This window comes from Lepidochelys kempii, chromosome 12 (genome assembly GCF_965140285.1).
Source record: "Lepidochelys kempii isolate rLepKem1 chromosome 12, rLepKem1.hap1, whole genome shotgun sequence".
Taxonomy (NCBI): Eukaryota; Metazoa; Chordata; order Testudines; family Cheloniidae; genus Lepidochelys; species Lepidochelys kempii.
The window spans coordinates 2,773,160-2,790,772 of NC_136391.1; the positions used below are offsets into that span (position 1 = coordinate 2,773,160).

The 17,613-nt window shown below is 54.0% G+C and overlaps 1 protein-coding gene across 1 annotated transcript in view; it reads right to left on the minus strand.

The window, feature by feature from the left end:
• Positions 1–17,613, minus strand: part of CARMIL2 (capping protein regulator and myosin 1 linker 2) — a 141,057-nt gene that overhangs the window by 75,522 nt on the left and 47,922 nt on the right. The window contains exons 13-19 of the mRNA XM_073307100.2: positions 16,862–16,971; positions 15,847–15,924; positions 13,653–13,729; positions 6,188–6,292; positions 4,918–4,987; positions 3,402–3,483; positions 121–217 (exon numbers count right to left, since the gene is read on the minus strand). Of these exons, the coding sequence (XP_073163201.2) occupies positions 121–217; positions 3,402–3,483; positions 4,918–4,987; positions 6,188–6,292; positions 13,653–13,729; positions 15,847–15,924; positions 16,862–16,971 (619 nt within the window). The remainder of the gene's footprint in view (positions 1–120; positions 218–3,401; positions 3,484–4,917; positions 4,988–6,187; positions 6,293–13,652; positions 13,730–15,846; positions 15,925–16,861; positions 16,972–17,613) is intronic.

Genomic DNA, 17,613 nt, shown 5'->3' on the forward strand with positions numbered 1-17,613 from the left:
AGACTGTAAATAAATATAATCTGACTACCTGCAACATACCTAGTGTGTATAAAAATCGGGGATTAGGCCCAGGCCTGTTAAAGTTCACTTCATTACATGCATGAGTCACATGACACTTACTTGGATTTGATGTTAAAATTCTTTCCTAAGGAGACGTGCCTAATGGATTTGCTTCGGCCAATCGCCAGCACCAACGTGACCATGTCAGCATCAAAGCCTACAAAACACAAAAGCAGTAATGACAATCCGTGACCAGTGTCTGACACTTAGTGACTGCCAATGCCCCAAGGACACTTGGCATGAACAGGGAGGAGAGGAGTTAGACGTGGCAACTGCCGGCCACACCTGCAGCAGGAGAGTTGTGAGAAAAGCCCAGATTTTGCTATCGTAGCACCAGATGCTGCTAAACCTTACGCAGAGGGGCGCATCCCTACCTGAACAGGCCCACAGAGATGGACAAACTACTCAATCTGTCCCCTGGCCACCTTCAGGGCACCACAGCCTTGGCAGATGGTGACTCGCTGGCCCGAGGAGGCTAGTGCCCTTGCAGAGTGGATGGGTTTGTGGGGGATCCTGGGGGGCCCCCACGCAGCTTGACCAATCCCAGGCTCTGCTTTCAGACGGCCATGTTTCTCCAGGGCTGGTTGTTAAGCTCCTGTGTGGAGTGGAGAGAGCCAGCAGAACAATCCTGCCTCTGCTCCTCCCAGGGCACCTGGCTGAACAGACGGAATAAAGCCTGGGGGAGGGGGGACATAATCATGCATGGGGGGGCTGCTTGGCAGCTGGGAGGATTCCTGGCTGCTGACGGAGGGGCCTACAGTGCCAGTTCTCTCCCAGTGCTTCCCCTCCTGGCTTGAAGTGAAATGAGATGATGCTTCTGACTGCAGGGAAGGGGTCTACAACCCTGGAGATCAGGCCCCCCGCCTTGGCCGCCAGACACGCACTGTTACTTAGCTCAGAGAGGGCTGTCTGCTCAACAAGGTGGGCTCTGACAACGGAAGCATGGCGGGGTGGCACAGGAGCCCTCACAGAACCAAGAAGCAGGGCTTGCCCATGGGGAAAGCTGTCTGCCTCCCCGCCCAGAACAGAATCCCTTAAACACCAGCAAATAGCAGCCAGCCAGAATTCAAATACAGAAAATACAGCCAAAGCAACTGCCTTGTGACAAGCCCAGCAGGGTTCTACGTGTTCCCTCCACAGGCATGTCGAGTGGTAAAGCCAGTCAGCCCCAGTCACCACGCTACTCGCCCAAGTCCCATTAGCAGGTCAAGAGATGCAGAGACTTGGGAAATCTTCCATCAGAAACAATAAAAAGGGAAGTGCCACAGGGAATTTCGAGAAGGGAGTTCCCTCCTTCACAAGCCCTTTTTAAGTTGATTTGTCATTGCTAATTTCCAGTGAAGTCCTACCAGAGCAAAATACACACACAAAACCAAACCAGGCCAGGAGAGGAGAGAACTGGAAACCCATCCCAAACCAGAATGGTGCTGGGGCACACTAGAAACCAGCCAGCGACTCTGGAGCAATGCCCTGTGAGAGTGCCAATATACTTGTTGAGGAGTCTGGTGTCTGGCCAGCAGGCAGCCAACGGGCCAGGTAACCAGGTCGGTCATTTGCACACAGCTGTCACCACTGACCAGACAGATGGAAAACTACTCCACACAACAGCCCCATTAGCACAGAATTGCTCTTCTCCAAGCTGCTCCTGTGTCCCAAACTCAGAAGGAGAAATGGGCACATGCCACACTACCAGAGCAGTGCAGGGACCACAAGAAATTCTGCCATGTCAAAAATGGTTTTTGTTCCTAACTGAAACAAAACCGAAGAATTAAGAAATCTGCCGAGAAACGAAATTTTAAAAAAAACAAAACAAAACCATGAACTTGGGGGTCAATGAAACCTTTGCTTTTGATTTCATGAAAAAACCCAAAGCATTTGGAGAATGTCAAAAATTCCATTGAACTTAACATGTTCCCACAGATAGTTTCTATTTCAGCCAAATGGCATTTTCTGATGGAAAAATGCTCCACCGGAACAAAATGTACCAGGTCTAGCTACAACGCAGCTACAGCCAGCCAGCCAGCCAGCCAGCCAGCCAGCCAGCCAGCCAGCCAGCCACTTCTGCCCCTATTAGCACTGGTCAGTAACAGGTACAAGAAGAGAAGCACCAAACGAAAGCAATGGAGTCTTGGAGTAATGGAAGAAGTACACCATGGAAACGGGGAAGCACGCCTACGAATAGCGATACAAAGCAGCAAGGGCAGGGATGGCAGCAATACCATATATAACAGGGTGTGCAAACTGCGGCCCACTGGCCACATCCTGCCCGCGTGCCAATTTAATCTGGCCCTCGAGCTCCCACGGGGGAGCGGGGTCTGGGGTTCGCCATGCTCCAGCCAGGGAGCAGGGTCCGCAGCTGCTCCATGCGCACATGCCGCAGCTCTGCGCAGCTCCCAGAAGCAGCGGCATGTCTCCCCGCTGGCACCTATGTTTAGGGGCAGCCAGGGGGCTCCACACACTGCCCCCGCCCCAAGCGCCATCCCCACACCTCCCATTGGCCAGGAACTGCGGCCAATGGGAGCTGCAGGCGCGGCACCTGAGGAAGGGGCAATGCGCAGCAGAGCCACCTGGCCATGCCTTGGGCTACAAGCCGGAGGGGGGACATGCCGCTGCTTCCGGGAGCTGCTTGAGGTAAGCGCTGCCTGGAGCCCGTGCCTGAACCCTCCCGCACCCTGTCCCAGCCCTGATCCTCCTCCAACCCTCTGAACCTCAGTCCTAGCCTGGAGCACCCTCCTGCACCCCAAACTCCTCATCCCCACCCCACAGCCTGCACCTCCAGCTGGAGCCCTCACCACCACCCCCTGCACCTCAACCCCGGTCCCCCTCCCACCCTCCAAACCCCTCAGTCCCAGTCTGGAGCCCCCTTCTGCACCCCAAACCCCCCAGCCCCACCCCAGAGCCCTCATCCAACCCCACCAAGCCCCTGCCCCAGCCCGGAGCCCCCTCCTGGACCCTGAACTCCACATTTCTAGCCCCACCCCAGAGCCCTCACCCCCTCCTGCACCCAAACCCCAATTTCATGAGCATTCATGGCCCGCCATAAAATTCCTATATGGAGATATGGCCCTCGGGCCAAAAAGTTTGTCCATCCCTGGTATATAACCACACATGGCACCTCAGAGAGCCTCAGTCACCCCTCATCAAAACAAGTCTCATCTTTTAAATGGTTATTTCAACAACAATTGATGGGATCTTGACCTCCTTAGTCATTGTTCTGGCAGGGGACTTATCTTGGCTTCTGTAGAATGGCAGCACACAGCCTCGTGCCAAGGTTAAGAGGAAAAGACACTTCCAGCCACGGTGACAAAGCTCACTGTAAGTCAAAGAAACTATGTACCTACCATTGTCTGATAAATCCAAATTCCTAATTGAATTGGCATCAAAAATCAGATCTTGGATCACCTGGGCACCTGCCGATCTCAACTTTAAATGAAAGACAAAACAGAACAAGAGTAAAGGGAACATTCAGATTTTCACAACCAAGAACATGACAGTTGGGAAAGTCGAGTCAGCGCTTAGTGCCCCTGGGATCATCCTGCAATAAGAGCAAACATTCTAACCCGGAACCCCACCATGAACTGCCTGCAGATTGTTCGCACAGCATGCCCCGGGCTCAGGTTAGAACCAAAGCCACCGCTGCCGGCACAGGGCAGAGACACAGCACATGGAGGAAGGAATAAATAAAAACCCTTTGCACTTTTCAGCCATGGGGCACAAAGCTGTCGCCAAAGGTGGGTGGGCATTATTATAGATGGGGAAACTGAGGCCTAGAGGCCCAGAAAATCCAGGGGAGTTAGGTGCCTAACTATCTTTGAGGAGCTGGACCAGAGAGATTCACGGTAACTTTCCAAAAAGCAGTTTAGGAGCGACTGAGGAGCCATTTTCAAGAGTCCTTCAGGAGCCTAAATCCCAGTGACTTTCCATGGGAATTAGGGTGCCTAAACCACTTAGGTGCTTTTCAAGCTTTGACCCTGTGCGACGGGCCTAATGTCTCAGCTCTGCTGCAGCCACCTTAACCCAGATCCGACTCCCACTCCCATTAGCACAGCCAGGATCCTCATTCCCATCAGCCTCCGAAGGCGCTGGGGGGAAATCGTGAACACTGCAGAAGTGTTAGGAAACCCTCGGGAAGAGGCCCACAGATGGGAGGGAAGGTGGGAGAGGCTCGGGATCGCAGGACCTGCCGTGGGAGTGCCCATTTGTAGTCAGAATACGTAGCTGCAATGCTCCCCAGCCTGGTGCCAGCACCGGGCAGTGCTCAGAAGCAGCAGAAAACTGGCTCAGCCCTGGCTATCTCACAGGCACCGCAGGAGGGGCTCCTTTCAGACAGTTAACTCTTTTCAGGTCAAAAAGAAAAGGAGGACTTGTGGCACCTTAGAGACTAACCAATTTATTTGAGCATAAGCTTTCGTGTGAGCTGTAGCTCACGAAAGCTTATGCTCAAATAAATTGGTTAGTCTCTAAGGTGCCACGCGTCCTCCTTTTCTTTTTGCGAATACAGACTAACACGGCTGTTACTCTGAAACCTGTCTTTTCAGGTCAGTGGCTTACACAGGATGATGCTCTCCCCCCTGGCTTGGCTTCTGCCCAGGCACTCCTCGTAAATGCCTAGATCGTAACATCCGCGTAACAATTAAACTACTCGATAATGGGCTGAAAATTTGGCCTTGGTGGAAGGCTACAACTCCATGAAGTCCTACCGCTCTGCCCAGCCTCTGTGCTCTGGTGGGAGAGCTACACTTACTGCCCAGCCCCGGGAGTTCTTCACCCGGGGCTGTGGGGCTCAGATGCAGTGTCATGGTTTAGCTGGGACTCAGCTATCGCTCCGCTTTACTGGGTCACGTGCCATGTCCTCACCTCGCAGCTACTGAGGTCCAGGTGCAGGTCACTGATCTGAGAGTTATACGCCAGCCCCTGCAGCAAGGCCCTGCAATGAACCAGAAAGTAACCAGCGTTTCAAGAGGCTGTGAACCCAGCACTCACATCAGCAGGCAGAGGGAGCTGGATATGCTGCCAGCCTCCCCATGGAAACACCCTCGGGAACAGTCAGTGACTCCCCTCTCACTCACCTGCAGGGCAGGGTGCACACTGGGGCTACAACATGGGGTCACTTGGGGCAGCTGGGGGTAGAAGCAGCCCTGGCTCTTGCTCCCTGGCCCTGCAGCCCCTCTGGAACAGTGCGTGGTGCTAGGAGAGCCAAAGGTGCATCCCACCAGCCGCCCTAGCTATCCTAGGTTCTCCCCTGCCATCCACCAGCATGACACCTGAGCGCCTTCTGCGGCTAATCCACAGCACCTGCAATGGCCCTGCTGGACTCCAGGGAGTCTCCACTCCTGTCTGGGGTCACACTACGGGCTCCCGCTGCCCCTTGACACAAGTACAGTTCTGTTCCTTTGTCTCCTGCATGCTCACTCGCCCTATTGTCAGCAGGACTGAAGGGGCTGGGGAAAGGGCAGGCAGTGCTGAATGATGGGGGAGGGTGAATCAGACTGGAACCAGCGGCGGCCTGCACTTGGATGTCTGGGGAACTCCCTGCCCCAGAGGAGGCTGCTAGATATATTAGCTGGGCTTAATAAACAGGGATTTACTAAATCAATAGTCTGTTATCAGCTAAACCCCTCTGACTGTGGTTTCAGGCAGGTTATCCTACACACACACACACCCCCCGCCCAGGACCAGCTCTAGGCACCAGCAAAGCAAGCACATCCGTGGGGCAGCACAATTCCAGGGGCAACATTCCAGCCACCCTTTTTTTTTTTTTTTTTAAAACCACACAGACTTGGGGCAGCAAAAAACCTAGAGCCAGCCCTGGCACCCCCTGACTGCAAACCACAGCAATTTAATCCTCTAAGGCTCCCCCAGCCATGGCCACAGGCAAGACTCCCCAGGACACCCGCAGCTTTGGTTTTCCCACCCGCTGTGTACATACACGTCTGCAACCAGCAACCAGAAGGCGCCCTCTCGAGGACCTTGCTATTCGCACCTGTGTTCAATTTACAGAGTACAGGCTGAGCATCACTAGGGCTGAGATGTTGGAGGCTAGTCACCGCTGTAAATCTGTCCCCAGTTGCGGGTGCCGAACCCTTGCAATTCTGTCCCTAAGTGCGTTGGAAAACAGGCCCCTTACCTTACGGCCTCTGGCGGCAGCTTGGTACACGCCAGGCCGACGTATCGGAGGGCAGCCGCCTTGCTGAAAAACAGTTTGATGGCTGGAGGGACATCTCTCAGCTTTCTAAAACAAACAGAAGAGGCATCGGATCCCAGCATATTGTCTCAGCCCCCTTTCTGCCATTTCAATTAACCCCAACTCGGCCATGGCCTCTGTCGACAGTAACACAGCCCGGACACCAGCCCCAAATCACAGAGTCCGTCGGTTTGGAGCTAGGGTTGCCAGGTGTCCAGTTTTGGACCGGAACACCCGGTCGAAAAGGGACCCTGGCAGCATCAGTCAGCACTGCTGCCAGCAGATCGAGGGAAGTGATTATTCCCCTCTATTTGGCATTGGTGAGGCCACATCTGGAGTACTGTGTCCAGTTTTGGGGGCCCCCCTACAGAAGGGATGTTGTCAAATTGGAGAGAGTCCAGTGGGAGGGCAACAAAAATAATCAGGGGGCTGGGGCACATGACTTATGAGGAGAGGCTGAGGGAACTGGGCTTATTTAGTCTGCAGAAGAGAAGAGTGAGGGGGGATTTGATAGCAGCTTTCAACTGCCTGAAGCGGGGTTCCAAAGACGATGGAGGTCAGATGTTCTCAGTGGTGGCAGATGACAGAACAAGGAGCAATGGTTTCAAGTTGCAGTGGAGGAGCTCTAGGTTGGATATTAGGAAACATTATTTCACTAGGCAGGTGGTGAAGCACTGGAATGGGTCACCTAGAGAGGTGGTAGAATCTCCATCCTTAGAGGTTTTCAAGGCCCAGTTTGATAAAGGCTTGGCTGGGATGGTTTAGTTGGTGTTGGTCCTGGCCCTAGTCCTAATTTGAGCAGGGGGTTGGGCTAGATGAAGGTCTCCTGAGGTCTCTTCCAACCCTAATTTTCCATGATTCTAAGTCCAGTTGGGAGCACAGCAGGGCTAAGGCAGGCTCCCTGCCTGCCGTGGCTCCACGCTGCTCCCAGAAGCAGCGGCATGTCTCCCCTGCGGCTCTTATGCCTAGGGGCAGCTAGGGGGCTCTGCGCACTGTCCCCACCCCAAGCACCAGCTCCACAGCTCCCATTGGCCAGGAACCACAGCCAATGGGAGCTGCAGAGGTGGCGCCTGTGGACAGGGCAGCACACAGTGGTGCCTGGCTGTGCCTCTGTGTAGAAGCCAGAGGGGGGACATGCAACTACTTCTGGGAGCTGTCTGAGGTAAGCACTGCCTGGAGCCTGTCCCCCTCACCGCCTCCCATGTCCCAACCCCCTGTCCCAGCCCCGATCCCCCTCCCACCCTCTGAACCCCTCAGTCCCATCCCAGAGCACCCTCCCGCACCCCAAATCCCTCATCCCCAGTCTCACCCCAGAGCCTGCACCCCAAGCTGGAGCCCTCACCCCACCCCCAAGCCCCAACCCCCTGCCCCAATCCCCCTCCCATACCCTGAACCTCTCATTTCTGGCCCCACTCCAGAACCCACACCCCCAGCTCAGAGCCTGTACCCCCTCCCATACCCCAACTCCCTGCCTCAGCCTGGAGACCCCTCCCATACTCTGAAACCCTCAGCTCCACCCCCCAGCTGAAGCCCCCTCCTGCACCCCAAATCCCTCATCCCTGGCCCCACTCCAGAGCCCACAACCCCAGCTGGAGCCCTCACCCTCTCCCGCATCCCAACTCACAGCCTCAGCCTGGCGCCCCCTCCCACACCCTGAACTCCTCGTTTCTGGCCTCAACCTAGAGCTTGCTCCCCAAGCCGGAGCCCTCACCCCCTCCCGCACCCAAACCCCCTGCCCCAGCTGTGACAAAGTTCCTCCTCTACCTTGGTGGGTCTTGTGCTTATTGGCCAAGGATTTGCTCGCCTTGGAGCTTCACGGCAGCCCTCAGTTTGGCTGTTTTCATGAACCCACAGTCCAGGTCAACTCCTCCTGTGTCTGACCAGGAGTTGGGAGGATTTGGGGGGAACCCGGGTCCGCCCTCTACTCCGGGTTCCAGCCCAGGGCCCTGTGGAATGCAGCTGTCTAGAGTGCCTCCTGGAACAGCTGTGTGACAGCTACAACTCCCTGGGCTACTTCCCCATGGCCTCCTCCCAACCCCTTCTTTATCCTCACCACAGGACCTTCCTCCTGGTGTCTGATAATGCTTGTACACCTCAGTCCTCTAACAGTCTGCATTCTCGCTCCTAGCGCCTCTTGCCCCTTACACGCGCACCACAAACTGAAATGAGCTCCTTTTTAAAGCCAGGTGCCCTGATTAACTTGCCTTAATTGATTCTAGCAACTTCTTGATTGGCTGCAGGTGTTCTAATCAGCCTGTCATCTTAATGGTCTCCAGAAGGTTCCTGATTGTTCGGGAACCTTCCCTGTTATCTTACCCAGGGAAAAGGGACCTACTTAACCTGGGGCTGATATATCTGCCTTCTATTACTCTCCTACAGCTATCTAGCCCGACCCTGTCACACAGCCCAGTGAAAATGAACGAGTTAGTGAAGGTGGATGGAGTGAGCAGAGGTAGGGCCTCAGAGAAGGGGTGGGGCCTTGGAGGAGGGATAGGGCAAGGGTGTTTGGTTTTGTGCAAGTAGAAAGTTGGCAACCTTATTTGGAGCATCTGCAAAACGGTGCTACGCTGGCAGCATTCCAAGCTGCTAGGGCTTGAGAGAACCCTTAAGACCAGCCAATCTGCCCTCCAGCCCAGCCCAGCCCAGAGATCCTTAGCCAGTGACTCCTGCACCAAGCCCAGACCAGCTGGCTAAGCGAGAGCAGGTCTTAGAAAGACATCAATCTTCATTTTAAAATGGCAGTGACAGAGAAGTCTGCACATCTTCCATGTGTTTTTGGACCAATGGAAAAAAACAGGTACAATTCAAGTGACTTTTAAAATTGTCTAAGAAACCGAGTTAACAAAATAAATGAGCTTATGAACAACCAGAAAATATACTTCAAGTGAAAAAACTATAAATGGACTTCTTTGCAAAGAAATTGTAAGTTTTCTTACAGAAAAAGCCACAAACTGTCTGGAAAGGAAGAGTAGATTGAATTACTTGCCTCAGTGAAATTAAATACCCAGAGAATTGCTGGGCCTGTGGTCCTAATGACTGGGGCTTGCTCACCTGTGACTCCCTCTGCCGGTGCTTTGGAGGCACGGCCAGGCAGGTCTGCATCTTTTAAAAGTCACTTGAATTGTAACTGGTTTTTTTCCCATTGGTCCAAAAACACATGGAAGATGTGCAAATTTTTATTTCTGTGGGCCAAACCATGTAGAAATGTAAATGTCAGAGCTAGAAATGCTCTGCAAGGGTATGGGTCCCTTAGGAAATTGTACTCTAGTCATTCATTCGTCTGGGCATTCCATTCTATTGTTCCCTCTTACAGTGCTAGAGATCGGTGTCTCCACCCACAGGTGAGATGCAGAAGACTGGGCCAACCCTGCAGCCACTCTGCCTCCAGCCTTGTTCTCTGTCTGCTCTCTCTACCAGCCCCTTTGGTTTCCCTGGGATTCCCCCTACCATTACTCCCTCTAGGTCTTCTTTCTCTGGAGCTTCTCATGAAGTAAAGTTGCCATTACAGGTTCTTATCTCAGTAATGTATTTAATTTTGATGAATTTATTAAGTGTTAATTAATGCACTGTGGGAGTCCCCCCTCAGCCCTCTGTATAAATTGACCCTCTTCTTTCCGTATGTTTTGCCCATAGGGTTTTCGGCAGCCCTAGGTCAGCCAGCACTAACACCTGTGCCTTTGCAAGGGGGTGAAGGAAGGGGACCATGAGATCCCTGTTTATGTGATTTGCAATAAGTGTTATCATTACTCAGGGTACCAAAAGTAGTTAAATAAGTGCCTTGTAGAATCCCAAAGCAAGCTTATTTTCATTTCTCATATAATAATCTCATATACAGTATACACACATTCTTCATTAATTCTATGGGTGGATATCATTATTATTATAATTATTAACTAGGTTACTGGTTTTTTTCAGTGTGGAAAAGTATGTGCTAAATGTTTGCCTTTAAAAATAAATAGATAAATAAAATTCCCTGGGTGCGCACCCTAATGAAATGTGCTGTGCACGCCTATGAAGCAGGCCCCCTGCCTCAGGTGCAGCTCCCATTGGCAGCGCTGGCCAATAGACTGGGAGCCTCCCGGCCAATGGGCTGGAGGTGGGGGGGAGGCAAAGGGGGAGATTGTAGGGAGCTCTGGAGCAGGGGAGGCCGTGGGGGAGGGGAGTTGTCTGGCACAAAAGGGGGGGCTCTCTGGTGAGGGGTGACAGGGGCACAGAGGCCATTGGGGCCCTCTCAGGGGGGGCAGAGGGTTGTGGGGGGTCTTTGGATGGAGCCAGCCACAGCCTGTATCTGCTCTGTGGGGGGGTGTTGCTATAGCCCCCTCAGGAAGCCCCCTCTGCACTGTGTATTTTATGCCAGCCCAGGGGTGCCCATCGAGGCTCCTTTCCCCCACCCCCGGCTCCATCTATCCGTCCCCACAACCCCCTGGCTGTGTCTGTCGGACAGTGACAGACTCCTGCGGCTCTCTCTGCCTGCGGCTCCCTTCCCCCCACGCCGTGGAGGCACAGCCAGGCAGCTCTGGCGTCGGCCCCTGCAGCTCCCATTGGCAGGGGTTCCTGGCCTAGGGGCTGGGAGCCGCTCAGCGCTGGGGCCTCTCCACGGCAGACGGTGACTCCGGGGACAGGGAGCTGCTTGTGGGGCACCAGGGGCCCATATAGCTCCGCCTATGGCTGGGCGAGTCAGCAGCGCGCCCTTGTTGCCAAGAAGGCCAACGGCATAGTGGGCTGTATAAGTAGGAGCATTGCCAGCAGATCGAGGGCCGTGATTACTCCCCTCTATTCGGCACTGGTGAGGACACACCTGGAGTACGGCGTCCAGTTTTGGTCCCCCCGCTACAGAAGGGATGTGGACAAATTGGAGAGAGAGTCCAGCGGAGGACAATGAAAATGATCAGGGGGCTGGAGCACATGACTTATGAGGAGAGGCTGAGGGAACTGGGGTTATTTAGTCTGCAGAAGAGAAGAGTGAGGGAGGATTTGATAGCAGCCTTCAACTGCCTGAAGCGGGGGGTTGCAAAGAGGATGGAGTTCGGCTGTTCTCAGTGATAGCTGATGACAGAATGAGGAGTAATGGTCTCAAGTTGCAGTGGGGGAGATCTAGGTTGGATATTAGGAAACACTATTTCACTAGGAGGGTGGTGAAGCACTGGAATGGGTCACCTAGGGAGCTAGTGGAATCTCCATCCTCAGAGATTTTTAAGGCCCTGTAGTGGGGTGGTCACCCGCTCCTGCCTTAAAAGGCTTAAAACAGCCCGGGGAGAGGGCTGTGGCAGGAAAGGAAAAGCGGGGTTGATTGGGAGAAGCAGTCTCTGCTGGGGGCCATGCCACAATCAGGCCGAAGCTGGCTTAATCAGGGCCCAGCTGGCCCTTATAAGAGGGCAGTGGGCTAGGAGCACACAGAGTCTCCTCTAGCTGTGGAGGGTGATGGGCTTGGCTGCTGGGGAGCATACCAGGGTACCTGAGGTGAAGCGGGGCTGGGGAAGGCCATGGGAGCTGGGAGGCTCCAGACTGGAAAAGCCCCAACCTGCAGGCCTGGCAGACAGCCTAAGACAGGGTACTGGGGTTGCAACAGGGCAGCCCAAGGGTAGGCAGAGGCAGCAGGTCCAAACCCCTTTTGCCTACAATGACTAGCTTATACAGACTGCAGTCGGCCCCAGTGAAAGGGGGCTAGATGGTGACTGGCAGTAGAGCATAGGCTGAGGCAAGTTGGGGATAGAGGGTGGGGGGTTCCCTGGGGTGGGGAGACCCAGATCTGCAGGATATTGCCTGGAGGGGCAGCACCCTGGGTAAAAGGGCACCGGGCTCTGGGAGAGACATGGGGTCCAGTGACGGTGAGACACTGGCAGAGGTCTCCAGAGCTGGTAAAAAGAGCTAATTCCTGTATGACCAGCAGGAGGCGCCGCAGAGGTGAGTTGCACCCTGTTATAGGCCCAACTTGACAAAGCCTTGGCTGGGATGATTTAGTTGGGGTTGGTCCTGCTTTGAGCAGGGAGTTGGACTAGGTGACCTCTTGGGGTCTCTTGCAACCCTAATCTTCTATGACTCTAAAGGCAGAGCTATTGAGCAGGGCAAGGAAATTGAGTCATTAGAGCTTTTTGTTTTCTGCTCGTTTTTGCTAATATCTATTGAACTAAAATGCCCACGGAACTGTTGGGAGAAAAAAAATCTTTGTGAAAGGTTCAAACAGACCAGTCACTTCATTATTGGGCTGAGAGAGATCCCACCCCAGTTCTCTGGTCATCCAGGGAGCCCTCCAGCAAAGATACAGACAACAAGACTTGATACTCAGGATAGTTCTAAGATTAAAAAACCCCTGGGGAAAAAGGAGCTATTGTGAAGAAGCTGAAAAGGGCACAAACCTTTCGTGGGAGGGAAGTATTCGTGTCTACAAAGAGCAGTGTACTCAGGGTGTGGGCAGCCCGGGTAGGAAATGAACCTACATCTCCCACCAGTCAGCCCCAAACCACACCTGCTGCCACACTGAGACCGGCATGAAAACCTCCAACTCTTGAGGCACAAATAAGGTTGATACGACAAGAGAAGCCGCCCTCTAATGCAAGCAGGTGCCAGAGGAGGGGGCGGGGAGAAATATATAAACTAGAATATAAAAAAATGCATAGGTAAATTATTTTTGAAATACCCTTCGATGGTCATCAAAATTAATGTTCACAAAGATCCTTTGCATTTCCGTCCTGCACATTGCTCTTCCCACAGCACATTCCCAGGGGTCTGTCCCCCAAAAGGACTTGCAACCTACAGGCTGCTCTTCAGGAGGAAGCATCATTGGCTTAATTTAAGGGGTGAGTCTAAACCCATTTAGTTATGCCGATGCAAAAAGGCCGTGTGGACGCTTTTACTTGAGTTTAGCGAGGCTGATTTTGGCTTGGCTTTAACTGATCAGGAAGAGGCTCAAGCTAAACTGAAATCAGTCATTTTGCTGCACCCATTAGCATGTTATGTCTGCTCCCAGGACCGCATGCTGCCGTGCACGCAGAGGGAGGGATGGGATTTATTTTCCTCCTGCTATTTTCAAACAGGTTACTAAGCACAGCCACAGCAGCCTGGAAAGGGAGTTCCCCCCCATGGGGGGAGGGATAGCTCAGCTGTTTGAGCATGGGCCTGCTAAACCCAGGGTTGTGAGTTCAATCCTTGAGGGGGCCATTTAGGGATCTGGGGCAAAAAAAATTGGGGATTGGTCCTGCTTTGAGCAGGGGGTTGGACAAGATGATCTCCTGAGGTCCCTTCCAACCCTGATATTCTATGATTAACTGCTCCAAGAAGTCACGGTCACTGCATTGGGCAGTCACTGCATTCAGCCATAGACACAATGACTTACAGCAGACACACACAAAATCTCTGGGGCCAGACTTCACTAGACACGGACGACAGAGGGAGTGAATCTGAGGCTTACTTGTGAGAGTACACGTTTTTGGAGAGATCCAGGTGGGCGAGGTTGGCACAGCATCCGAGGGCCAATGCACCAAACAGCTTGAAATGGAAATTAGAAGTGTATGAGACAACAGGCCGGGCCAGTGCGCGGGCTCTAAGCCAGGCAGTGTTCAGCATAGCTCCACAGGCCATGAACCCTCCTCCCCACATTAGACACAACCCCTATCACACAGCAGAGTGATGGAACATATTGGGAAAAAACAGGTCTGGGGCATCCTGCCCCCCACAGGACGTCCTGAGCTTTCCCCACCCTCATGTTTCTGGGACCATGCCCCCTGCAGACAAGCACCATGCACAGCTGGGAGCTGTCCTCCCCACCCCTGACTACACTACCCTGTTTACAGGGCTTCCTTTCCCCAGCTACTCCCCCTTCAGTGGGGACACCAGGAAGGGCCACCTGGCTCCCCCCACCTTCAAGTCTTTCCCCTGTTGGCTGTCCCTGTCCCTCCTCAGTCATTTCGCCCACGCAAACCAAGTCTCCCTCCCTCTCCGCCCAGACCATCCCACAAAGGCCACCAGGGCTAACTCTCCGAAGGCAGAAATGCTGCATTAGCCCTGGCAGAACTGAGCTCCCCTCTCACCTGGCTCAGAGAGCCATTTGCTGCTCAGCCAGGCTGCTGGGCACAAGCCTTGCTGTCATGGCAAGGGGGTTGAGGCTGCCTCTGGGTACTGGACAGCACCAATCACACACCACAGATGGGCAATAAGGACCCTCACCACTAGGCCTGGCCATATGTGGTCTCTATCCATCCAGCTAAGCAATTTATACAGCCCCCCCCATCACCACAGTATCTGAGCACGCCCCGTGAGGTAGGGCAGGGCTACTACCCCCACTGCACACAGGGGGAAATAGTGGCACAGAGCCTAGGTGAAGGATGGGGCAGGGGAGGGAATTGAGACAGGTTGCCCAAGTCCCAGGCTAGCACTCTCACCACTAGGCCAGCCTTCCTCTGTCACTAATCCTCTGCAATCCACTGGTTGTGTTGTCTGACACAGACAAGTCCCTGCATGCTAGGACATGCGGCTCTGCTATAGAAAGCGACAGTGGTCCAAAATGGCTCCCAGCGCATCTCAGGGGCAGAGCTGCCAACTCGAGTGAGTTGGGTACACGTTTGCTGCTTTTTACTCCGCAGGCCTTACAGGGCAGGTCCAGCCCAGGGAGAGGGAGCCGGAGCCAGAGTCCCTCTTAGCCAGCCACAGAATGGGTGATTAACGGTCTGATTTTCAGAGATATCGGCACCTGCAGCTCCCACTGAATACCAGGCCCTACGCACCTAGAGGCTGCAAAGTGCAATGCAGCTGGAGGCAGTGGGGCAGGGGTCCCACAAGGTGTGTTTTGGCCTGCAGAAGGCAGGCACATGAGACCAGCTGACTGAGTCCCCAAAGGAGTCTGCAGGGCTGGCTGTTTAAATAAGCACACTGGCTGATCACAGAGACCCACTTTCCAGATTTCAGAGTAGCAGCCGTGTCGGTCTGTATTCGCAAAAGGAAAAGGAGGACTTGTGGCACCTTAGAGACTCTAGTCTTAGTCTCTAAGGTGCCACAAGTCCTCCTTTTCTTTCCACTTTCCAGCGCAGAACAGCATTTTACAATCCTGCCCCCTTTCCAAGGTAAATAACCAGACCTACATGCAGCAGGGACAGCGAGGGAAATACAAGGAGTTGGAAGGCTCATCTGGAAGCATGACTTTGGCAGAGGGAGCTATCCCAAAGCACCAATATCTGATGTAATTTAAGGTCCAGCCATAAATTACAGCACCGAGGCTGTTCCAACCTTGGATGCCAGTGCCAAGATTTACATCCAAAGGGGAAGTACCTGCTGCATTCATTCATTCCTGATCAATAACGCACGAGACTTCCAGTACACCACAGCAAACTACGATTTCATTCTGCCTCAGCTAGGGCTAGGACCAGGCCTGGGAGTTCCTCAGGCACCAGCAGCTCAATTGCCTCTGCCCAAGGAGGACCGAGGCCCAGGGATGGGAAAGGCCAGCCCTGGGAGGCAGAAATATACTCGTCTGCCTCTTGGGCTGCACACCCTGCACAGTGACTCTGGTTTGCAGGGCCAGGCACACGGCAGGGGCTGCAGTGACGCAGATGGCAAGAAGGAAGGTCCCCTCAGCACAGATGAGTGGAGAATAGCCCCTTGCTACTTACTGCATCCAAAGCACAGTCTGTGCCGGCCAGGTTGAGATGAGACACCGAGTTCGCATGGCTGAGGAAGCTGTGCAAGCTCTGTGGGGAGAGAAGACGTGGATTTAAGGGTCTGCTGGAAGGGTTTTTCTAGAGGCAGCGTCTCCTCGCACCTGGGGCTGACTGCAGGACATTCCTGCCCAGGAATCAGGAGTGAGCCTGGCTCACAGACAGACAGCCTTTCTCCTGGGGTTTGGCAGGGTTAACGTTCAGCCCAAGAAAGCGAGAAGGAAACAAACCAGCCTGGGGGTGAACCCAGACTCTCCTTCCCCCAAGCACCTCCTCCTCCCCAGTCAGCCCCTTCCCCTGGGCAGCAGCGCCAGGGGAAGCAGAAATGGAGTTGGCTGCTTGGCCAAAATGACCTGCAATAGATTTGCCAAGAGTGGCCTCTGATTTGGGGGGCTTTTGAAGACACTGAGCTCCCACAGGAGTCCACAGGAGCTGTGGGGGCTGGGCACAGGGTCTCAAGTGGGCACCCAAAAAGCAATAGCCCCTTCTGAACATTTTGGCATCAAATGTCAAAGGGGGCAGCCCAAAAATCTGACCAAACCCCAACAACAGACCCAGCTGATGGGCCAGACTCTTCTGACCTAAATCGTTAAACCTCCAGAAAATGTAACACACGCTAGAGAGAGTCTTCACTCCCATCAGAGATGTGACTGCAGCTCGGGGAGGCTTATCTGCACTAGCATTAGCCTAGCTAGCTTGGGGACCAAGAGCAGCATGGACCCCGGAGCGGGCTAGCAACCTGAGTTAACACCCACATGCAGCAAGCCTGCCCTGACCTGTGCTGCCATGGGGTCTCTACTACTTTTAGCCCCACCCCAGCAGGTAGGTCTGAGCTGCCACCACGCCTCCCATTGCCCAGAGCGAGAGGGAGAGAGAAGAGACATCTCAGCTCACTGTACACGCTGCTCAGGTTTTAGTTGCGTTTCTCTGGCTTGGACCTTCCTACCTGCAGGGAGCTATTTATACGTACGCTGGCATCGTCCGTGGTAAAGATGCCAGGATTCCCCGAGAGATCCAGGTGCTGAAGTGAGGCGCTGAAGATTCCATTAGATGCAAGGGACTGGCATAAAGTGCTCGCTCCTGCCCGAGGGAAGGGAGAAGCCGGTGAGCATGGTGGGGATCCAAGAGTGGATGCAGAGCAGAGAAGGACATTGTCATGTTAGAAACCCTGCAATCCCAGAGCCCTGCTTGGTTCAGACTGCCGAGACATGGCAGGTGAAGAGGGACCATCCCACAGCGGAATTCTCTCCTTAAACCCCCCTGGGAGCCGCTGGGACTCAGAGCCAGCCCTCCCACATAGTGTCCACAGCACCCACCAGAGCTCTTTGGCCACCTGACTTTGAAAGGGGGCCCCCTGCACACGCACTTGGGCAGTGCCCAAGCCAAGAGCGCCTAGGACCAAGATCAGTCATTCCACAGTTAGGGCTAGACTGGGCTGTTGAGGCCTGACCCCTTGGCAAGAGGAATGCAGAGGGACACTGCCCGAAGAGGCCTGGGGCCCAGCATGGTGGCTCCAGGGGAAATGCAGGCCAGGGCAGCCCCGCCACCCTCTTTCACACTCTTGTGGGAAGGTTTCCCGTGCTAGCCTGGAGCCCTCTGGCTCCTGTAAAGGGTCCCAAAGGCAGCGAGGAGGTTTTGTGAGCCCTGCCCCATCCCAGAAACCAACGCAAACCCCATCAAGACACATCCAAAGCACAGAACTTGGTGGTGATGGGGGACTTC